The sequence below is a fragment of the Astyanax mexicanus genome, chromosome 1 (genome assembly GCF_023375975.1).
Source record: "Astyanax mexicanus isolate ESR-SI-001 chromosome 1, AstMex3_surface, whole genome shotgun sequence".
Classification (NCBI taxonomy): domain Eukaryota; kingdom Metazoa; phylum Chordata; class Actinopteri; order Characiformes; family Acestrorhamphidae; genus Astyanax; species Astyanax mexicanus.
Window position 1 is genome coordinate 106,250,340 of NC_064408.1, and position 25,355 is coordinate 106,275,694.

At 37.1% G+C, this 25,355-nt stretch overlaps 1 protein-coding gene across 1 annotated transcript in view; it reads right to left on the reverse strand.

Annotated features, from left to right (window-relative positions):
• LOC103044085 (cadherin 7a) overlaps positions 1 to 25,355 on the reverse strand; it is a 261,452-nt gene that overhangs the window by 138,139 nt on the left and 97,958 nt on the right. Inside the window, exon 4 of the mRNA XM_022680284.2 lies at positions 9,390 to 9,509. Coding sequence (XP_022536005.2) covers positions 9,390 to 9,509 — 120 coding nt within the window. The remainder of the gene's footprint in view (positions 1 to 9,389; positions 9,510 to 25,355) is intronic.

The window sequence follows — 25,355 nt, forward strand, 5'->3', positions numbered from 1 at the left end:
ATTTAGGGAGCACTGACTTGAGATTTGCGTGGTTGAAATCTCCGGCGATAATAAACAGTCCGTCTGGGTGTTTGTTCTGCAGATCACTGATAGACCGATAGAGTTCACACAGAGCCTCTTTAGCATTAGCACCAATGCTAGCGCTGGGTGGGATGTAGACAGCAGCTATTAGCACGGCGGAGAACTCCCGTACTAAATAAAAAGGTCTGCACTTGACTATCAGGAACTCCACCAGCGGAGAGCAGTGTTTGGCGACAGTCACAGCGTTGTTACACCATTCCGTGTTGATGTAAACACACACGCCTCCACCGCGGGTCTTCCCGGATAGAGCCGCGCTCCTATCCGCTCTGAACGTGGTTAGCCCGGCTAGCTGAATGGCGCTGTCCGGAATGTTGTCGTTCAGCCACGATTCCACAAAAACCAAAGCACAGCAGTCTCTGAACTCACGCTGGGTTGTTCGCTGGAGTCAGATGTAGTCCAGTTTATTGTCAAGGGAACAGACGTTTGCCAGAAAGAGCGATGGTATAGCCGGCCGGCTAGGACTAGCCTTTAGCCTCGCGCGGATCCCGGCTCTCTTTCCGCGCTTCTGCTTACGCTCGCACCGCTTGCGATGGCACTTCCGCTGGGCTCCGGCGTCAGGAAACACCGCGGGCTGGCGGCCTGGGTCTCTAAGCAGGCTATGCTCAAGTAGCGTCTGCAGAACCTCGTCCGGTAGCGTGTTTTCTGGCTGATTTCTCCACTGTAGCAGGGTCTGGCGGTGGTAGAACATGTGCACGGGTGTTCCGATGCACATATTTGCAGGAAATAAACGGAAAAAACGACAAATAGTAACACAAAAGCACCATTTAACGGACCCGGAGCGGCCGCTGCGTGTTAACGCGCCGCCATCTTGGGTGGGTATTGACTTTTATCATGATGAAAGTCTGCATATGTTGTGTGTTGTGTAAATGCTGCAGCACAGTATTTCTGTTGCAGTAGAGTAATCTCTTCCAGCTCTGCTTTACTACAGTCAAAGGCTTTGTAATATTTGTAATATTAAAGCTCTGTTTATTTCCACTGCTACTTACCAGCTGTAAGCAGTAAATCAATACATTATTTGCTAAAAAGCCCACCCCCTTTTTTTTAACAATATACGATTTTTTCCAGTTTTTTTTTTTTTTTTTTTACAATCTACTTCACAATATACTTTTTAAAATACTAGATTATTTTTTCAGTGTTTTGTTTATTTTGTTGTCCACAAAGGCCTGTCAGTTCACTCAAAAAAAAAAGTGCACTGGATTTGGTACCATTTGTAGTTATTGACTGGGTTTAAAGAGCTTAAATGGCTAAAATAAAGGGAAAAAATGGGGGTGTCCTAAAACTTTTAACCATATCTCTAACTCTAACTAACTTCCTTCCACTACCAGATCAGGAGAATCTCTCACTATATTTAATAAACTCCTAAAGACAGAGCTCTTCAAATAGCTCTTACTCTCCTAACACCTCTAACTAACTTCCTTTCACTACCAGATCAGGAGAATCTCTCGCTATTTTTAAAAAACTCCTGAAGACAGAGCTCTTCAAAGAGCTTTTACTCTCCTAACACCTCTAACATACTGACTCAACAACTTCTAACCTCATTCCTTTCTTCCCCTCCTTTTTTCCTGCCTAAAAATTATTTTATGTTTTTTGGATACAATCCGGGTTAGCACCCGAACATCCCTTTCAGACAGCTTCCTCTTACAGTGTCCACAGTTAATCCTGTTGGATGTGGTTGGTCCTTCTTGGTGGTATGCTGACATTACCCTGGATACCGTGGCTCTTGATGCATCACAAAGACTTGCTGTCTTGGTCACAGATGTGCCAGCAAGACATAAAGATAAAAATAAAGATCCTACCTAAATAAAAAAATGCTCTCAATGTCCTGCACAATTTAGTTATTTTCTGATTTTCAAAGAGATCTTCCTACACACTATACTTTCCACATCCAACCCATACAGCACTGAACAAAACTACTGAACAAAGACTAGTCGTATACGCATGTATTCTGTCGTAAAACCCTGTTCCACTGTCTGTGATGAAACACAGCATTAAAGACACCCTTGAGTCAGTGTGCAACACAGCCCGCATCATTCCTCCAAATGTGTTTACTCTGCAGCTGCTGCGTCTTCACAACAAGTAGCGCTGTGCAGCCTCAGTGGCTAAAAACCCGCGTTTCTGTGTTTACATCCCAGCGCAGGTGTTTACATTACAGGTGTAATGTGTGGTCTAATGAGCGAGGCAGGGAAGCAGGAGAGAGGAGGAAGGAAAAGAACAGGCTGTAGAACAGCCCTGCTGCCTCCTGTATGAGCTTCACACCCAGTGTGCATTACAGGTGGCAGCTGGAGCTCAGTGGGACGGTGGGTAATGAGGCAGTGCTAGGAACACCAGTGAAATCTAAACACACACACACACTAAAGAAGCGTACAGCACTGTTCTGGGCTCTACCAATTTAATATTCATTTTACAGTTAAAAGAGGGAAAAAAGACTCTTCAGGATTAAAAATGAAATACAGTGTCAGATATCAATGCTACTCTAAAGGAAGATACCTTATAGGAAACTATACCATGAACAATAAATGATTAAACATTTAGACTGATATGGACAATATTTATTGAACTATACATACAGTATTAGTGTGTAGTGCATGCGTAAAGTCTCAGCATGGGGTTGTAGAGGTTCCTAAGGGTGTCCAGCAATAAACCATCCAATGCAGCTTATTCAGAATATTCATGCAGTTCCTGCAGATGTTTTCCTACACATTTCCTATCAGGGATAGGTCTGACAATGTGGCTGGACATGGCATCCCATCTGTCTGTAGCTCTTGAGATAGCAGCAGTATGTGGATGAGCATTGTCTTGTTGGAACAGCATGGTCAAGCTGCCCCGCTTCTTAAGCTTTTTATGTGTTAAGGTAGTATGTTTAAAATGTACTCCTGTAATTTCTTTCTACAATTATTCCAATAACTAAATGACTAAATAAATAAATATCTACTTTGTTGTTTGTGCATCTGTTAACTACTCCCTTTATTCACCCCCATGACATCAGTATAAAATATTTTCCATTCCACCTTAAATGTTATAGAAGTCAAAAGTAAATTTTTTGGTGGAATTTCCTTTCAAGCTGGGAGGTAAGCACACATTTTGTGTTATTTATGTCTTCATAACTGGCTCATGCAAAATTCAGAATTTAGGAATTAAACTCAATTAAATACATTAATTAGAATATAATTTGAATTTAATCCCCCCTATATGAATATAAAGTACACGAATACACATGAATGCATGCTTACCTGCTGGACTCTTTGTATTCTAGTATATTGAAATTTTTATTTTATTTATTTGTGTCCCTTTGTTTCTATTGTGTATTCCTTGTGTATCTATCTATCTATCTATCTATCTATCTATCTATCTATCTATCTATCTATCTATCTATCTATCTATCTATCTATCTATCTATCTATCTATCTATCTATATGATATTGAACTGAATTTGAATTTAAATGACAGGAAATGGAATTTAATTCATTGCAATTCAGAGAAAAAAAAATAAACCCCTGAAATTCATTCTTGTCACATATCAGTAAGAATGTGACACTTTTAACATTAACATTTTCCTTCCTAATGGAAGTACAGCCACAAACATTAAGCAAAATGAATCAAATAAAACTATGTTTTAGAAAGGCAATTATTACATATTAAAGTACTTTAAAGGGTCACATCATCGCATCTAATGGTCGACAGTTCCTCCAATGTTTTGTCACTGAGGTGGAATCACTCTAATCTGAATTACTAGCCCGCAACACTACATATGCCCTAAACAATTGGCTATTTTAAATATTTGGATAAAGCAATGTATTCTGGGAAATTAAGTGTTGTCCTTTTATTTTCCAAAAGTTACTAAACTGAAAACTGAAAGTTACTACAATTTTAATGATCTGTTTTAGTACTTTTTCTTTATTTGTGGCCCATATAACATCTGTGTGAAATTTAGGTTGTAATCATATGTAATTAAATACACCTTAAATACACCTTAATTGTGTATTTTGAAGTTCTTTGAATTTCATGGAATTCCAATTCTTATTCCTACAATTTATTTAAGATTTGCAATCTCAATTCACAATTAAATTTGAGAACTGGGTTGGAATATAGTGTTTCCAATTACAACTAAACCTGGAATACACTTTATATGATTCAATTCCACTAAAAAAAAAACGAAAATCAGGGTCATACATTTACACCACAGTATAAAATATGTATAAAACACTCGCAACAATAAAATAAAAACACCACCCAACCCTGATGTGACCTTATCTGAATGTACTATACAGTCTTCAGATTCCACACATCATTCTGCCCAAACACATTCTAAATAATAGGTTTTACTCTGTCAGACTGTCACAGATAGTCAGGATTCACCTGTAAAAAAGGGATAAAGAACACTGCTGTAGCTTTAAAAAAGTGGTTCTTAGGTGGTACTAATTTAAAGTGATGATCATTTAGACTATGTTAAAGTCTGCAGGCTTCACGCTGGTTTTTTCAGGGTTTTCATTCTGGCAGCACTGCTGATCAAACTCATGTGTGCATGCAAATGGCCACTCTTTCTAAAAGCTTCCTTCAGTCAGTTTTTGGAATTTATTTAATTTTATGCCATGTAGCCATATTTCGACTGATCCTGTCCCATCACTCATCAGAGAATGTTGATTGGTCCCTACAAAAAAGCAAAGGAGATGAATATTTGTTTTTTTTATTTATTTACTTTTTAGATATGCCGACAGTTGCCCGGCCAAAAAAAAAAAAAAAAAAAAAAACTGAAACGAAGTTCAAAATCCATTTTACTCTACTTATTCCCTACTGGGCGCCCAGGTGCTAAAGGAACCCTCACTATGACTCCAACACCCCTCAAAGCACAGAACCAATCAAACGCGCTCAACACTGACTGCCAACTTTCCCTCTAACTTTTGCAAAAAGATTTAATTTAATGTGTGTGCTTTTGTGAAGAGGTGAAAATGGCTAGCTAATAGCTCTTAAAGGTGACGTTTATTCATTGAATTGGATGCCATAAAACTGGAAGTATTTGATGTAGTCATATATTTATTCGGTTACAAAATAAATTATAATCAGTTTTACTGAATTATATTAACTAGATCTTATTTACTTATGTAGTATCATTGTCAGGAATAGCAGCAGGAGCAAAAAAACAATGATACAATGCACAAAACTGTCACACCTTAGCCTGTGTCTGTCTCTGATATCCTGTCTTGTGCCTCTAGCCATGTGCTTTTTTAAGCACATGGCATTGTTTTGGTTATCCTTCTGCCTCCACCCCAGCCCCGCCCTAGTTATTAGTGTTGTAACCTCTTGTCTCATTTGTAACCCCGCCCTCTCATGGCTTCCATAGGTGTCCCAAATGTGTGCCTGAGTATATATACCCCATGTGCTCCCTTTGTTGCCTGTTGTGTCCTGTTAATCTGTCCGGAGCTTGTTAATCTGATTTGTTTAACCTCATACCAGCTGTGTTTTTTGTCTTAAGTGTTTCATGTTTGCTTTATGTAGTTTGTTTCTTTATTTGTTATTTTTTGCTTGTTTGTTTCAGTCTTTTAGTTTATCCTCATAGTTCATAGTGTTTTGTTTTAAGTACCTTTTCTTTATAATATTTCATGGTGTTTTGTTCTTTCTTCATTTTGTTAAATGGAAAATAAAACCGACTTGCGTTTGCATCCTGCCTCCTCTTTGTTACAAAAACACATAACTACAAACATGCAGATAAATTCATTTAAATATTGTTTTTTAAGTTGTTTTTTTATTGGTAATATTTAAGGTGTTTTATTTGAGACATGTTGAAATAAACCCTGTTATATTGTTGATATGATGGACATCAGCTGTTTGGTTGGTTTTCTCAGTATTTTGGTGGATTTAAAAACATGTTTTACTCAGTAAATTGGTTTTATCTGAATCCCACTGTAACAATCTGGCAACCCTGATGGCTTGCTGTCCACTCTGTTTGTTCGGCTGTCTGTTTATTAGTAGCGAGACTAGCGATGAATTCTGGGACACATTTACCTTGTGTACTATGCAGCGATGTTTAATATAAATCATGCTGCATTATGGGAGTTTATAGTGCCCTCAAAACCATGTTCGAATTCCTCCTTATGATACGGACACTCAAAGAAAAATGGCTGAAATAATCAATAGTGCCTTAAATAGTAAAACGGGAGCCATTGGGATCACTGTACAAAACATACAAAACTGACAAAGAAAACAGGAAACGCTGAGGTATAAATACACATGGAGGGAAACAGAAATGGAAGACACCTGGGGAAACAGGTAACGAGGGGGCAGAGCTACAGATAACAGTCAAGTGGGAGAACACAGGTGAGAAAAACGCAAGGGAAAATAAACAGACAGGAGGGCCAAAATGACAGAAACAGACAAGGAAAGACACAGAACAGGACCAGAATGTAATAATCATGCCTTATTTTACATCTGTAGTGTTTATATTATAGCTCAATTTACCTTACAATTTTTTTTCACAATAGCATGTCTATTATAGTGCAAATTCCCTGCACAAGAGTTCCCCTTCTATTCCAGAAGTGCAGGAGGTGAACAAGCAAAACTGTGGGTTAAAATCAGTGATCATTAAATCCCAATACCTTGTTTAATAATTAACTGCAGTTGTTGTTATCTTGTCATTTCATTAAAAAAACTATCTCACAAAATTACAGTGTGTAAGTCTGTAATTGAAACATGATGATGGGGTGATTGTACTGTCTGTGTATGGCTATAGTGACGTTCTTTATGAATCAAACATACTTTTACTTCACAGCTGGGCAATACTGAGTAGAGAAGATGAGGAAATGTGTAAGGGTCTTGTGAAATAAAGCCACAGGTATAGGAAACAGACAAGGCTTCTCCAAAAAAAAGAGTGAAATATATATATATAATGCTGTGAAGATGGGAGACTATTGAATTTGTAACTTGCACTAGTTCTGGGATGTTCTGTGAGTCTGTATCACTTTAAATAAAGACTATAAATGTTTTATAAACTATAATATATCATATAATATAATTTATAATATAATTATTCACCATTTACACTTTACAATAAGGCTCATTTTTGTAGTTAGTGTTAGTGTTAGCCACTCAGGAATAAATGCACATGGGTTTTACACTTCACACTTTACACATACTTTCTTTTAAAACTTCTTTTGGTAGCTACAAGTGTTAATAAATTTGTATTTGTGGATATATTTATCATTTAAAACAAGGTTTGTTTTGGCCAGTGTAAGTTTTAGTATCACATTCATAAACAGTGTTGGGCATGTTACTTTGAAAAAGTAATTAGTTATAGTTACTAGTTACTTCTCAAAAAAAGTAACTGAGTTACTCCACTATAAAAGTATATATATATATATATATATATATATATATATATATATATATATATATATATATATATATATATATATATATATATATGAAAAAGAAAACTATTTGGTTTTGAATAAAACAGATTTGGAGTCCAATGAAACCAGCGAATCAAATGGTTATCAAACAACACTGTTAAATTCTTAAATCTGTTTTTCTATAATATAAAAGTGATATTACTGTAGAAATTTGGAGTAACGGAAAGTCAAACTAAGTGGAAAGGAAAGGAAAACCACAAAATGTAGGCGCCAAAAGACATTTGTGCTTAGGGTACTAAATGGCTATAGCATCAACCCTGCATGAAATATGACTGATTTCACTACATACACCTTAGCAAGTACAATAATAGCAAGACGAAGAAATAATAATAATAATAAAAAAACTGTAGGTTTTGGATCCTGTAGATCCTTAAAAATGAAGTGCACCCACTAACTCCACTCCTGTTTACTGACTAGTCCCAACAGTCTCTCAGCCAGGCCAGGAAGAGTTGGTCATGATGACATTTGAAAACTTGCAATTGTCCACCACTCTAACGGACTAGAGCTGAACTGTAAAACGTCCTGCTGTTGATCATCAGCCGATGCACTCAACCTTCAGAAGCGGCTCACGCTGTCATTCCTCTACTGCAGACTGTAAACTGAGCTACAAACATAAGGACTCCGAGAAAAGAGAGAGAGAGAGAGTAATATAGAGAGGGGGAGGGAGGGAGGGATGTGTGTGTGGGGGGCGGGAGGGGGGTCTGACCTTTCGTAAGCTCTTGTTTACACTCAGGGTAAGCGAGTGTGTGGAGATGCTTCTTAAAGTGGGAGTGTGTTTGGTTTGTGTGGATGCGTGTTTGCGTATGCAAGAGAGCGCATGTTCTTGAGAGTGTGTCAGAGAGTGTACAGAATCTCAGAGGGTGTATATATAATGCCCCACTTTTACAGGTGCCACAACACTGGGCGCATGCTTATTATCTAGCTCCCTCCGCGCGCTCCTGTCAAGCACACAGCCGCAGGATTGTGAGGCAGCGCTTGCCTTTATTTGTCACTTTGTTTGCGAGATCAAAGGGAAAATAAATGTGTGTTTGTCAGGAACCTTTCCACAAAAGGACCATCTTCTGCTGCTAAACTATGCACAACTACAGACGCCGGGGCCTAGTGTCAAAATAAGTCAATGCCATTTTTTTTTTTTTAAGGGAAGGTTCAATACTATTGATTTTCTCAAGCCTAAATATCACATACTGTTCATTTCTCTTTTACAGCCTTTCCCATGGTGGCTGTTAAATCTTCTTTAACACAGTGTACAGAAGATATAACTTCAGCATTGGCATCGTGATGTGCACATGCACAATATTTACATTAAAAGATGTGGTAGAGCATAGAGCATAACACACATTAGTTTTATTCTGATTTAAAAATGATGTCCTATTCAACACTGAAAATTATGAAGGATTCTGAGTGATGACTAAAGTAAAAAAAAATGCTGCCATTTGCAATTAGATTGTGTAGTGCAGATCACATATTAATTAAGTATATTATTATTATTATTATTATTATTATTATTATTATTATTATTATTATTATTATTATTATTATTTATATAACATATTTGGTTATGAAGAAATAATAATTAAACAATTAACAATTCTTTATTCCAGTGTATTCTCACACAAATATTTTTTTTTATACCACTGTAAATCTATCTGTACTTTTGTTATATTTACAGTAGCTGTCATAAAATACTATTAATATGAATTATTATTAAACAAATCTTGCAGTAATTCCTTCTGTTTTCTTATTTTTTTATGTTCTACAGTGAAATTCTCACCAGACAGCTTCCACAGTATACTAGCAGATGCAGAATTAAAGTAGAAAGTGATTTGTTATTCTTTTTTTTCTCTTTGTTTCTCTTTTTCTTTGCCAGAGGGAACATCTCCAGTGGTTCATCTGTAACTTTCCTACCTGTTTTGGGCTCCACAGAGAAGTACGGCTGCCCGTGGATGATGCTGTACACCACTCTGGCACTGTGGCCATATGTGGGGTCATCTGCGTCCGTCGCCGCCACCTGGACCACCGTGGTGCCTTAGAAAAGAAAGAAAGAGACAAACAAAAAATGCTCAGGGGTTACCATGGCGACGCGACCGCACGCTCTCCGAGCTCTGGACAGAAGTGATGCTGAGCAGGCCGTGCCATTTGCGCGGGCGCAGGAGGGAAGCGGCGTCTGCGCGCCGGCGCTGCCATTTCAGGACAAAGAATGGGTTCTGCCCGGCTAAACTCCGCGGGGGTTTTTATGTTTGCTGATGCGAGGTTATTTGTGTTGGGCTGATCGTGCAGACGTTGCATCATGAAGCTTATTTTAAGCTGACGCCTGGTTTCTGCCTTTTTGACAGAGGCGCAATTAGCGACGGTCCCCAACATAAATGCAACCTTGGAGTAATAACCGTGCTTCTTTCTCTACCAGCCGCTGCTGCCTTTCCCTGCCTGATGAAAAGCTCCTTTATGTTTACATATTTCAAGTTGATAGCTGCGCCGCGCTGTGTTTTCTCCAGCCATGGCCTCGCAGAGCATAAATGAGGCGGCTGCTTTAAAAGTGGACGATATTTTATTTTACAACAAAACCCGAAAAAAAGAGGCCTTCCTGCAAACGCTTGTATTTTACAGGCCTTTCACCAAATGAATTGACCGTGAAAAAGACAAGACGCAAATCCTCCGCCTCTGTCATAAACGCCATTATTGGCCCAGGCCACCTGCTGATTTGTGGACCCAGAGATATATCCAGATCTAAAAGGCCTATTATGAGCTATATGCTATCAATTTTCCTATACAAACAGAAGAGCAAAGTAAAACAAAGTCTGCCAAACTTTCACACAGATGATTAAAACGAGCTCATGGAGCGAGTCTGCCTCTAATAGGATGCAATAGTTGGCTGTTAGACGTGGCAAAGCGCACAACTGGAGTAATATTTAGAGTAAGGGTTTAGAAAATGTTACCCTTATAAATACATATATCGTAAACTGAATTTACTGAGGTAAACTCAATAGCCAAATCCTTGTATTAGGATAATTAGGAGGATTAATAAAAAAAAATGTTTTACACCTACATTACCAATTAAAAGTGAGGTAACACCTTAAATAATAATATAATAATATAATAATAATATTTACGATACATTTTCTCAGACGGCTTTATGAGGTAGAGTCACCTGGAATGTGAACTTTCAGTTAACAGCTGTGCTGAACTTGTTAAGAGTAAATTACTTGAATTTCTTGTCTCTTAATGTGTTTGAGAGCATCAGTTGTAAAGTTATGAAGAGGTAGAGTTGGTATACAGTGAATAGTCCTATATGAGAATCCATATATATAGTAAAGAAAGAAAAAAAATGCCATTAAGAAATTATGTTTGAAAGTACTCTTAAGTGCAGTCAAAAAGAGCAGCAAAAACGTTATGATGAACCTGGCACTCATCAGGACTGCCCCAGAAAAGGAAGACCAAGAGTTACCTCTGTTGTTCAGGATAAGTTCATCAGAGTTGCCAGCGTCAGAAACTGCAAGTTAACAGCTCCACAAATAAGAGCCACCTAAATGCTTCACAGAGTATTTTGGTTTGTTTAACACTTTTAATTTACTCCATGTTTCATTATGTGTTCCGTCATAGTCTGGATGACTTCAGTATTAATTTACAATGTAAAAAAATAAATAAAAACATTGAATGAGACGGTTTTCAAACTTTTGACAGGTACTATACAGGAAATATTGCTATGTTTAACCTGATTAGACAGTACCACAGAAAAAAAGTACTGTTTGTTTCTTAATCCCAGTCCTAGAAACACCCAGTCCGGCACATTTTAGTGCTTTTCCTGCTCCCAACACACCTGATATAATCACTCAATCAGCTTATTAATAAGTCTTTTTAGAGTGTCAGTGTGTGTGTTAAAATAGGGAAACCACTAAAATGTGCAGAGCATGGTGAATTCAGGTCCATAATGGAGAGAATCATCTCACACAAACACAAAGTGCATAAATACTGTATATGTAGTAACAGTCAAAATACAACATCTAACACAGGTGGTGACTGATAAACTCTTATAGAGAACTTATTGCAAAGAGCTATTGGACAGAGAAGTCTCTGTCTTGACTGAGTTATATGAACTTAATACACATAAACAGCCCACAAATACAGCTACAAACTACACAAGTACACAATAGACCCAACAATCAATGCTTAATTTGCCTACAAGTACAGGCCTTCAACAAAGATCACTCATTTGTATGATGACAGTCCGCCAGAGCAGCCAAAACATTAAGTACACACAAAAACTAGTTTGGAGAGCCTTTAAAAAGGCTATTTAATATGATGTGACACAATATCTGTCTGATTTGCAGTCGCAGTTCCGTGATAGTTAGCTAATTACTGAAATAAGCCAGCCTGTGTGCTGTTTTACAACTTATCAGCGCATACCACTTCAGCACAGCGCTGAGAAGGGGTTAGACAGCCATGGCCCCGCCCCCGAGTGAACATCATGAATCTGATTGGTTAGATTGTCCATGACTTTGCTAACAGACTCATTACTACACCCTTCTCAAAATCAGGAGAAGGGTTACGCAGACACGTGGGGGCAGAAGCCATTTTAAAAAGCTCTGATTGGTCAGTACCGCTTTAGGTTAGGAAAGGTCGATGAAAAAACCTTTTTCACAAATTTCATAATGTTATAATTTCACAACATCATTAAAAAAAAAAACTCTTTGCATGGTGTCACAATATAGAGCAACTGAGTAAAAACAGATAATAAAGTGTATATAAAAACACACAGCAACACAACAACACAACACAGCACAGATCTAGTTCAGATCTAGTCGAATGAAGCAAATCATTTCTTTCCTTTACGCCCCTGGAAAAGACGCACAAAATTCAGCGACCAAGTATAATATCCAGTAATTAAAAGCAGTGTGGGGCAGAGGAGAGTTACACCATACCGGAGAAACAGTGACTAGCTCAAGTCCTCTACTCACAGTAGGCTTTAATCACAGAATATATAAGTAATATAAGACACAACTGCACACTGAAATATTGTTGAGTTGTTTTATTGAACAATAAGGTCACACACCTGAATACAGAATGCTACAATAATGTAAAACACAAGCAATTTATCTGTGTTGAGCTTTCCCTGCTGTTTTTTTAACAGGAAAACCTAGAGACACCCCCTTAATGGCTGTTGGTCAATTGTGCTAAAAAGCACATTATATAGACATTAAACCAATATTATATGACATTTTTACCTGAAAATAAATAACAGCTCAAAAACAATTGTGATGATCCACTCACATGTTATGGAAAAAGAGCTGTATATGAGAGACCACTTTTTAATCGAGAGAAATATAAATGTGATTGCTGTCCGAATTCACATTTAATGACGTTCCTTTGGGAATAACAGATCCAATTTGGCCATTGTTTCTCAAAGCTCATTCTGAAGGCACTCTGCCCAACATATTTTAGTGGTTTCACTGCTTTAATACACTGACTACAACTCTGAAAGGCCTTGTTAATGAGCTGATTAGTTGAAGCCAGTATGTTTGGAAGAAGAAGAATTGGTGGGAAAACCAATTTGTAAACCTCTGGAACAGTGTTGGGAGTAACGGCGTTAAAACTAACGGCGTTACTAACGCCGTTACTTTTTTTCAGTAACGAGTAATCTAACTAATTACTATGACTGTAACTATAACGCCGTTACCATTTCCGACACCCCGTTACTGCACGTTACTTTAGCAGCTCTATGAACTTTTTTTTTTTTTATTTCGCTTTGCCCTGGTTAACCCCTCCTCTGTCCGGTGAACTTGAGCTTCTGGCCGCTGTGCCTGTGGGTTGGCGTGGTGAAGTGAGGCACAATTGTGACGATTTGCGTGCTCTAATCAATTCAGTGATTGCCGTGGACAACCCAAGTTCCGAATTAAGGACGTTAAGCTCTTTTTAGCTGCTCCGGTTTTTGTGGTGCTGCTGCTTTCTATTTTAGAGCTTAGATTCTCTGCCCGAATCCCACCTGACCTGAGGACCGACCCGAAATCAGGCTCCTATTTTTATTTTATATAAAGCTCTGGTGTGATAATCACAATGTTGCTAAGTAACCAATTATTATTGTTCACTAAAGCGAACGAAATAGCGAAAATTGAAAGTGAAAAACATTTGTGTTAACTGAATCTAATAAAAACGGTAATTAAAAGGAAAAACATAACTATCTCGAACTGTATTTTGTGTTTATAAAACTAACTAAAACGAACTGAAATTACTGATAGAATACCCTCATTTTTGTGTTTAATTTATTTATAAGCGCTGTTGTACAGCGGAGTTGTACAGCGGGAGTTGTTGTGCCGAGCGCGCGGCACTCGTTGTCCGTTAGTTCTTGTGTAAAGCATTCGCGCTAGCAAGCCCACCCTAAAATGAACAGAAAAAATAAAAACAAAATAAAATTAAACTATAATAAAAATGAAAACTGTAATCACGTAGCTCTGGGCGCACGTGAACGCCTCCGCAGCATTGTGTGTAGCTGTTCTTAAAAATCATTTAAATTAAATAATAGTTCTATGCTTCTATGTTACAGTGTTAATTAACATAATTCTGATTATATTTCGCTCATTCAATCAGCCCGAAAACAGACAGTTTATGGGGCGGATCGGGTCAGGCTCATAATGACAGTTTATGGTTCGGGCTTGGGCAGAATGTGCACGGGCTCCGGCTGGGTCGGATTTTTTGGGCATGATCTAAGCTTTATTCTCTTTTGGTGAAGCTGTTATATTAATACCATTTTAACGGGCATTAAATTGTTGTTTTTGTCCATTATTTTGTTTTATATATACATATTTCTTTTGAGTGTGGCTTGGTTTGTTAAATTTCATCCCCAGACGCGTTTTTCCGCTTTTTTCAGTATTACAAGTTTTAGTAATTTTCTTTGGTTGTGTGGAGAATTTCGTTTTATTTTTTTGAAATTCGTTAGATTATATTTTTGTCAACATTTTGGGTTTATTTTCGTTTGTTATTTTTTGTTATTTTTCTAATAATAATAGTAAATGCATAATTGATTTCCTTTTTTTGACGGGCGAATAATAAAAAGTAACGCAATAGTTACTTTTACTGGTAACTAATTACTTTTATAGTGGAGTAACTCCGTTAGTAACTCAGTTACTTTTTTGGAGAAGTAACGAGTAACTATAACTAATTACTTTTTCAAAGTAACGTGCCCAACACTGCTCTGGAATATAATCAATAGGAAGATGGAAGATCACAAGCCATCAAACCAAGCTGAACTGCTTGAATTTTTGCACCAGGAGTGACATAAAGTTATCCAAAAGCAGTGTGTAAGACTGGTGGAGGAGAACATGCCAAGATACATGAACACTGTGATTAAAAACCAGGGCTATTTCACCAAATATTGATTTCTGAACTCTTAAAACTTTATGAATATGAACTTGTTTTCTTTGCATTATTTGAGGTCCGAAAGCTCTGCATATTTTTTTATTTTGTTATTTCAGCCATTTCTCACTCACTCAGTCATCGTCGACAGTTTTATCGGTTAAGGTTTCTTTTTTTTTGCAAATAAATTATCTAAATTACAATATTTTTTAGGAGAAATGTTGTCTGTAGTTTATAAAATAAAACAATAGTGTTCATTTTAATCAAATAAATACATATAAGTAGCAAAATCAGACAAACTGATTCAGAACCTGAAGTGACCTCTTAATTTTTTTCCAGAGCTGTATATGCATATACAGCAATATACAATCTCAACCTGCACTATGTATGTCTGGTGAAGTGGGCAGAAAAATGCTAGTGAATATGTTGGTGTAAAATCCTGTAATATATATGTGCTTTTTCTTTAATCTGTAGTGGCAGTTCTACATCTATCAGCTTGTCCAGAAATGTGTGTTTTTTAGCGTTGGCTCAAAGCACAAATTCCTTTTCCAAACGGTTAGAAAAGAGATAAACCCTTATTCACTTTCAATGGAAGTCAATGTATATTATTTTAGGAAATTTTGGAGAATTTCTATTGGTCCATTCATCAAGAAATTCTGACATAGTTTAAGGGACACTTTTGTGTTTAAATTATGTAGTAAGTTAAAAATCAACAAAAATTGAGATACTTGTTTGTTGGAATGTTGGAAGAAATGGTAAGAGAGTAGGGGAACTCTGAGAACTTTGGGCTGGAGGTTGAGTATCTTCTGCTTAAAGCTTTAAGAAGGCTGAACCCCCTCTGGTAGTCTGGTAGTTGTCACTAGTATTGAGATATACTGTATAATTGATAAATAAATTGGGTGAGGTTGGGTGGTGGGTGGAGGGCTGATAGAGGCATTAGTGTGGGAAGAGAAGGGTCTTCAGGCTTCTGCTACTTCATTACTTCACTTAAGAATTCTGCCAGCATGAATTCCCTTCTGATAAACAGGTTCAGTCTATCAAAAAATAGTGTATAAAAAAAAAAATCTTTTTTTAATGCACCTGTCAACAGAGCAAAGTGACACTAAGGGCACACGCAGAGTTCAATCAAAACAAACCAGACAAATTCTAAGCATTATAAATAGACTTCCACCAGCCGTACGTTTTTTTTTTTTTTTTGTTGGCGATACGGCGTGTAAAAAAAATCTGTTACGAAGACGGAATATATGTATCTTCCAGTATCAGCAGGTGCAGCTGTCTCCCTAATCACTGTTTTCCTCTCTTTGTGTCACTTCTCATTTGTCCATCTTCATTGCCATGATTGATCAAATTCCCCCTGTTTTCCGTCGTGTTTTTTTTTTTTTTTTGCACAGACGAGGAGGACGGAAACAGGCCCCGAGATCCGGTCATCAATCCTGCGTTCCAGGCAGCCGACTGTCATCTGACAGTAATGAAAATGAATATACCCTGACTAATTCGGGGATATGACATGTTTTCATAAACCGTCCCCCCAAACAGGAGTTGAAATTTGACCGTTATGGTCACGGAATCTCATTTCCGAAAAATCGCAGATGAGGGGACGCATAATCATGAAGAACCACGCATTTCATATCAGTCAGTGTTTGGGTAAATATTTTTGGAGGCAGGCTTATGCTACGTTTTTTGTTTTTTTGTTTTTTTGTTGTTGACACTGTTGTTGTTTACGTCTCAGGAAGACAATGCGGCAAAGTCAGGCTGTTTCTGAATGCTAGTTTGGGAAATTTCTGCATACGACCTTCTGTCTGCAAACTGACTTTACTGCACCTGCATCTGCTGCCTACTCAGACCCACATCCTGATGAGCTTTATTTACCGCCTTAAAACAACTTCAGCAACTTTTTTAAAACTTAAAAATTTGCTAGGAAAAACTGATCAAATCTAGTGCCTTTAAATTCTTATATATAGAGCTCTGGTAAAAAATTGAGACCATTTCACTTTCTGAATCAGTTTCTCTGATTTTGCTATTTATAGGTTTATGTTTGAGTAAAATAAAAAACTTGTTGATTTATTTTATAAACTACAGACAGATTTCTCCCAAATTCCAAATGGAGCATTTATTTATAGAGCATTTATTTGCAGAAAATGAGAAATGGCTGAAATAACAAAAAAAGTAGATGCAGAGCTTTCAGACCTCAAATAATGCAAAGAAAACAAGTTCATATTAATAAAGTTTTAGGAGTTCAGAAATCAATATTTGGTGGAATAACCCTGTTTTTTTAAATCACAGTTTTCATGCATCTTGGCATGTTCTCCTCCACCAGTCTTACACACTGCTTTTGGATAACTTTATGCCACTCCTGGTGCAAGAATTCAAGCAGTTTAGCTCATTTTTCTCTTGATTATATACCAGAAGTTTTCAATTTGGTAAAATCAAAGAAACTTATAATGTTTAAGTGGTCTTATTTTTTTCCAGAGCTGTATATAAGTATGTAATTAATTTAAAAGGCCTGTTATTTTTGTAGTATGTGCTGGTATGAGCAGAACAAACACAGCAGTGCTGCTGAAGTTTTTTAAACACTGAGTGTTAAACTCTAAGTGTTAGTCCTATTATCAGGACATCATTGCTTCTATCTTAGATTTGATAAAGCACAAAGTCATTGATGTAATCAGAATTTAGCTTAAACAGTGTCTATATTTAAAAGTTCTTAATACAATAATAAAAACAAACCAATAAAAGACAACAACCATAACAAAAAGACAACAATTAAGTTAAGAAAGCCAGTCTAGAGGGATGATTTTAACCCTCAATCTCACAACTCATGCCTTAATGAGTATTTCACATTTTGCTCTGTCTTATTAAAGTGATTACATTCAAGCAATTTCACACCTGCTACCCTCGGCACTAAGTAACCATGGATTGTTATTGGGAAATGAATTAACGAGCGATCCTAATTGCGCTGTCAAGAATCGATGATAAATCTGAAACGATGGAAACGTATATAGCCAACGCTAGAGATCCCTCATACATTTCCCTGTGGGCTGGTGTTCCACTGTGGCCTCAATACACATTAAGAACCTCTCATAAGTCTTCTATGTTTCCTGTAAATACATCAATTAGAAGCAATTTAGCCTTGATAACGGCGCTGAAAGCCCACAGTGCATTCAGCAGAGCTCTTTAATTTCCCCCAAAGTTCCATAATTAAATGCTCTATTCTGTCCTCAATCTCGAGAAGAATGAATTAGCCTGAAGCACGACCGGCTGAGGAGGAGCTTGCTGGAGATGGATTTAAAGATGTTGGCCTTGCCTTGACACTACATTCTCCTCGCTTGGTAATAACCCCTCCGTCAATCTTGGCCTCGGACCCGCTGCAGCAAATACGAGCTGCGATTGGGCGGCGAGGTCCAGCAGACCACTAGTGTCTACGCCAGCAAAGCCGAGAAGGTCTCGCTGTGTTTGGGCAAGCGACACACCTAATTACTATAATTAATTCAATTCATGATTTCCACTTAATTGAAGCCATTTATCACCCCACCACAGGGGCCATTAATGATTTAAAAGCAGCCATAAAGAAGATATCTAGAAGGAGAAAGGCCCGGCCAGTTTCCTGTACACTGCATCTCTGTCGTAAATTGCCTCGCACTTGATATTTACATCTCTGTCCAAACAGAAATGAGATATGAGTCTAGAGGGCTGGAGAGACGTAAGGTAATGATGATGATGATGATGATGATGGGTAATCATTAAGGTTGTATCGATTTCATAAAAAAAGAAAAAAAAAACTAATACAAAACAGTGTATTAAACACGGTATCACTAATGTTCCTCACAGTCTCTTTTTATTCACCAATGCTTATCATCTAGCATGGAAAACCCTGTTTTTAGGTCAGAGACACACATATGGAAGCAGCCTATAAGAGTAAAGTGGGCAATACGAGAAGGTGCCTTATACGTATGGGCTAGGGCTTCATTATTTAGACCAGCGATTCACCAGGAAACCCAAAATGAAAAAAATAAATAAAGTAAAGTAAAATAAAATAAAATTAAATAAATACATAAAAAAATAATGATAATAATAATAATACATTTTTAAATAATGAATGTTTAATCTGAGTTTGTACTCTTTTTTTATTGGGAAATAAATAATGTCTCCTACTAATGTACTCTGAATGCCAAGAAGTGGAATTTAATTATGTGGCCTCACTTATTTTATGCAGTTTTGATATTCCATTGTATTGTAGTTCTTGTATAGATGTAGTTGTCACGTTCCTCCTCAGCGTCGTAAAATAATTGCCCTTAAATTCACTTTGCATGCATATGTATAAGTTTTTGAAGGCTGTTTTTTGAAAATATATCTATAAAAGTGAGTCGTGACCTAATGACCAAAAAAAAAACTGTGTGTCCTTGGCTGAGATCAGTTGAGAATCCCCTGATTTAGACAGTGGAAAAGATGCTAAAAGATTTAGAATTTGAGTTCTTTAAATTACTTTCTGTGTTTTTAAAACATTTTTCAAAAAAATATAACATTGCTATGTTCACACAATGTATTTGTGTATAGTGTTCTTGACCTCTACTCTTTTAGTTGAGTACTTACCTTGGTATCTAGCTAATGTCGGAACTCTTTATATTCTTTTTTAAACATTTTTACAATTATAATTTACCATTTTTAACATGTAAACATAATCTATCATTTCTACTGTCTCAAAAAAATTATCAAAACACCTTCTCACATGCTTCATCTCATCCCAAATCATGTGAAAGGTCACAGTGGGGTAGCTTAATTGTAAAGAAGAAAATTAGGCCATTGTGTGAATAATGCTAAAATAAGGAGATTAATATAAACATTAATGTTGTCAGTTACATTATTATTATTATTATTATTATTATTATTATTATTGTTATTGTTATTATTATTATTATTATTATTATTATTATTATTGTTATTGTTATTATTATTATTATTATTATTATTATTATTATTATTATTATTATTATTATGAAATATTTCATTCCATCACTATTCATGTTACGAATTAAGAAAAAAAAAAGGTCTGGTCAATTATTTGTTTGCAACATTGCTAATATTAGGAGCCAGACATTATAATTTGGTATGCTGCCAAATTCAGAATATTCATTTCACCAAAATTAATGCTATCATGCAGCGTGCTGTTTGTGTTGCGGGGAAACTTAGTTTTAGAGACATTATTCAGAAGCTGGCATGAAAAGTGCTTTGAATAATTGTAGCAATTTTGCAGCAGTGCGTGTCTAAGGGAAGAAAAATTGCATATAGACAAGTACACACAAGTGGCTAATTGGATGTCATCTAATGATGCAATTATAATTTTATTATTTTTAGCAATTCCTTGTTTTTTGTCTTAATTCTTTTATTTTTTATGCAAAATATGGCAGTAGTATTTTGCTGGTCCAATATATCTATTCCAACATGTTTGCAAAAAAACTAAATAAGATTTTTTTTCTTTTAGTATAATAAATTAACTGAAGCTAAACTGCAGCGTTCAGTTAATAAACAACGATGGATGAGAGGTACGTAAATGCAAAGTAAAAGCATGCACATTGTGTACTGTATACATGCCACTGAATACATGCCACTGAATAGAACAGAAACAAAGGTGAAAAATTGTTTAATCTGGTTGTTTTTGGGACTGTAATGGCAAAGCGACCAAAATACAGAACGGATCAGGTTTATATTCTTCTCATTTTACAGCTTCAGAAAGCAGTAGAGCTGCTGCAGTGTGGAACAGAGCGAGGGAAAATGAAAGTGCTAGATTCACCAATATCAACAACAGCGACGTGAGGAGCATCTATTCTGTTCCGCTTTCTTGTGACTGTGAATATTTAGAGGTACATAATATCACAGTGTTTTCATATTTCACACTGAACATGTTCTGTTTTAAAATCTCAAGGGTAATAGCAAATGCTGTTGTAGTAAAGTAACATATTTAGCATTATCTATCCAGAATAAGGGCCCTATTTTAGTGATTTATAGCGCACCGGTCAATTTCCTATAGCACAGGGCATGTGGGTGTGTCTTTGGTATCATGAGGATTCAAAAATACACCTCTGCACGGTTTTGAAATGTGCAAAAGGCATTTACTACTTTAATTCTCTTAATTAATCATGGGTGTGTTTTGGGTGTAACGTCAAATAATTCAGTCAGTGTGCCAGTTGTCTCTCCTATTAAGAGCCAAGTGCATTTAAGAGCATTCGTATCTTAACAGCAGCTCATTTAAGGGAACAGCAAAGTTATTTTATTCCGTTATTCTGTTTATTGTTGAGGTAAAAGTTGTTCGGTGCTTCTGTATGGCTAAGGTAGGATTGGGTGGCTGACTGTTGACTGTTGTCAGGGTTTTAATCAGTCAGTGGAGCACCTGTGTTTCCTGCCACCAAAGAAAGAAACACACCAGATATTTACATGAACCCACCTGTCTGAACCATCACGTGCATCAGTGTAGATTTATTTCTAAACTCCAACAGTATTTTGGCGGTGAGGGCACAAGGCGTGAAAATAGACTGTTGACGGGGTGTAAGATAGAAAAGGCCATCACAACACTACTTGCGCAGGGTGTACGATAGGGCCCTTAGTGTTTTATTATGATTGTGACGTATGAGGACATGCTGTGACACCTACAAAGGACTGTGCCCAAAATAGATAATTAGTGATGATCAGAGAATGGGATTTGAGCTAGCTAACATTATGTTACCAATGTTACCAGGAAGCGAATTAAAGCTTGCGACAAGCTAGCTAACCTTAACAATGATCTAGCTAACACACTAATGTTACTGGGAAGAGAATTAAGCTTGTGAGGACCTAGCTAACCTTAGCAACGATCTAGCTAACACACTAATGTTGCTGGGAAGAGAATTAAAACTTGCGGCGAGATAGCTAACCTTAGCAACGATCTAGCTAACACACTAATGTTACTGGGAAGCGAATTAAAGCTTGCGGCGAGATAGCTAACCTTAGCAACGATCTAGCTAACACACTAATGTTGCTGGGAAGAGAATTAAAACTTGCGGTGAGCTAGCTAACCTTAGCAACGATCTAGCTAACACACTAATGTTACTGGGAAGAGAATTAAAGCTTGCGGCGAGAGAGCTAACCTTAGCAATGATCTAGCTAACATACTAATGTTACTGGGAAGAGAATTAAAGCTTGCCACGAGCTAGCTAACCTTAGCAACGATCTAGCTAAGTACTAATGTTAAAAGGGAGAGAATTACCCTTAGTGATGAGCTAGCTAACCTTATGATGAGCTAGCTAACCTTAGAAACGAGCTAGCTAACCTTAGCAACGATTTAGCTAACATACTAATAGTACAGGGGAGAGAATTACCCTTAGCAATGAGCTAGCTAACCTTATGATGAGCTAGCTAACCTTAGAAACGAGCTAGCTAACCTTAGCAACGATCTAGCTAACATACTAATGTTAAAGGGGAGAGAATTATCCTAGCAATGAGCTAGCTAACCTTAGAAATGAGCTAGCTAACCTTAGAAACAAGGTAGCTAACCTTGGCAACGATTTAGCTAACATACTAATGTTACAGGGGAGAGAATTACCCTTAGCAATGAGCTAGCTAACCTTATGATGAGCTAGCTAACCTTAGAAACGAGCTATCGAACCTTAGTGATTAGCTGTTTGAGGGCAAACTGTGATTCTTTTTTTTTACATTTTCAAATAAAAATGATTGGAATTTAAAATGTTATTTTTAAACCTTAATCTGGTCTCGGTCTTGGTCTCGTTTTTTCCTGGTCTCGGGCTTGACTCCAACTCGACTACTAAAAGTCTTGGTCTTGACTCGGACTTGGCAGATCTCGGTCTTGGTCTTGAATCGGACTCATTGCTAGCGGTCTTGACTACAACACTAAGGTTCATAACATAAACAGTGCATGGTGTTTAGTGTATACCATTTTGCTTCACTAATTTACTTTTCTCTCTGTGTCTCTCTCTCTCTCTCTCTCTCTCTGTCACTATCTCTCTCGTATCTAATCCAAAGTTATTCGAAAGCCAGGTGGCAGACTCCCTGTGGATAACTAGTCAGGTAATCCAGATAAAGTCGTCTTTGCTCTCACGTAAACGCTGAGCTAAAGCTGAAGTTCAGTAAGGGAGAAATGATCTCATGAGCCCTGCTCTCCTTGCCTGCTGGGATACAGACACATTTTTCACCTTTCTCTGGGGATAGGAACCACCGTGGGGCTGTAAACCGCCTGTCTAGCACATTTAACAGGCCATTTTTCAGTATTTTAGTATTGCTCATTCCACCTTCTGCTTAAGTCATGGAAAGAGTTCACCTAAGCCACAATAAAAATGTTGTGACCGATATGACGTTTTAAGAGCTAAGAATCTGGATGATCAGTGTGTAATATAATACATATACAAATTATCACATATAAATTAGTTTTAGTTAAGCAGTGATTTACTGATTGATCTGTTGATTGAAAAAAAAAAAAGTTAAATACAATGATAAGTTCAAGTGAAGCACTGATGTGGGAATTCAGGGCCGATGACAATAACCGATATTATACATGTTTATATCTACTGCTACTAATATACACATCATATACACACTTAGAGAGAGATTACACGCCCTTGTTCAGCTATAGAAACAACTGTAACATTTATTTACCTCACATTTTAGCTTTCAATCAATTATATGCCAACAATAAAACTAAAGAAGGTTGAACTAACAGGTTAAATAAAAGAAAATAAAAAGCATTTGCTACAGTCACATCGCTTAATCCAGATATTCTACAGCAACTTTCTCCAGCAGTTTCAGCTCAGTCCACTTTCTCCTGAAGTCATGAAAAGCGTGCAGTAGAGTTTGACCACAGTAAATGGTCTTGAGAAGACAGCAGTATCAGGACGAGCGTTGTCTAGTTGAAATAGTGTTTGGAAAAGTTGATATGTTGATTTACTTGTTAACTCCACAGACTCATCACTGACAGTGACCTGATGCAACTCCATGACATTCTGGTTTGACTACACACCAAGTTTTTTTTTTTTGTTGTTATTTCTTATTTTTGTCAGATTCTGTCTCGATGCAACTATGTTCTTTTTTTTTAATGATAAGTGTAAATTATTGAGGTTAAAAAAACAGATTTCCACATGATCAACTGTTATATTTTTTTTTACATTTTTTTTAATCCAAGAAAATAAGGCCCCATCCACACAAATCCAGATATTTTTTAAAACTGAAGTTTTTGTCCCCGTTTTGTAAAAATATTTGTATTCACACAAGCAGCGTTTTCAAAAATATCCCCGTCCACAGCTATAGACATTCTGAAGTTTTCTCAGCACTCCTCAGCAACAACTACTTTATTTTTTGAATTGATTTCTTAAGATACAAGTAAATATATTAAAAATACATTAAACAGAAAAAAGCAATCTTAACGATTCCATGTATGTGGAGTCCATATATGAAACCATAGGAATGGCATGGAGTCTTATTATTGACTGTGGTCTAGATTCATTTCAGTCAGTGGTGCACCTGTGTTTTCTGCCGCCAAGATAGCAACACCAGATATTTAAGGTAGCAAATACAACAGGGTCCAAAGTGTCATTCATTGACAGTTTTAAAGAAAGTATGTTAGTTCACATTCTCATACAAGAATCCATAAAATACTCAATCAATAAGAAAAGCCAAGAGCACAAGTATTGATTCTTCAGTTTCGATCTAGACATTTCTATCTGTCCTGTGGTTTCACTGCTTTCTGTGAAGTGTTTGCCACTATCATATGACCCAGAAGTTCTCCAGCACTGTTCATTCTACCTTCTCCTTAAGCCATGAAAAGGGTTCATTAGAGTTCGACTACATTAAAACAGCAGCAGTATCTGGACGAGCATTGTCCTGTTAGAGCTGTAGAGAAAAGTTGATCTGTTGATCTTGACCACACACGTATCCATACAAAAATTTATTGCATTAATCAACACTCCATAAAAAAAAGCATTAATGCTTCATTATTGATCTGCTGTTTGGTTCCACCGCTGCCTGTGAAGTGTGGAGGCACAAAAGTGCTTGCCACCGCCACATCACCGAGCCCAGACGTTCCCCGGCACTGTCTGCCACTCCGAGCCGCTCACACCTTCTCTTGGCAGACTGTCAGAGAAATTTCCGACGCAGGTTTTAATCCGTGTTTTCTTGTTCCGTCAGGATTGGCGGTGGGGTCCCGAGGCTAAGCTCCGGTTTCTGCAACGAAACACTCAGGGAGGCGTTCTGTTACACGTCCCATTCCATTTGAATAATCTGCCATCTGAACCTTCGGCTCTGTGGCAGCTCGCGGCTTTGTATTTCATTTTTGTGACAGCGTCTTTCTCTCTTTCTTTCACTTAACACACACACACACACATACACAGGTTTTACACACACACAAGCACATTGTGCCATGGAGGTGGGTGTCCTTGTCCTTCAGATCTTGCGAGTTATTGGTTTATGCAAACTTAATTAATTTGATAGATTTCTGCCTTTGTTTATTTATTTGTTTATTTTATTTCACTTCCTTCATGCAGGATGTAAGGT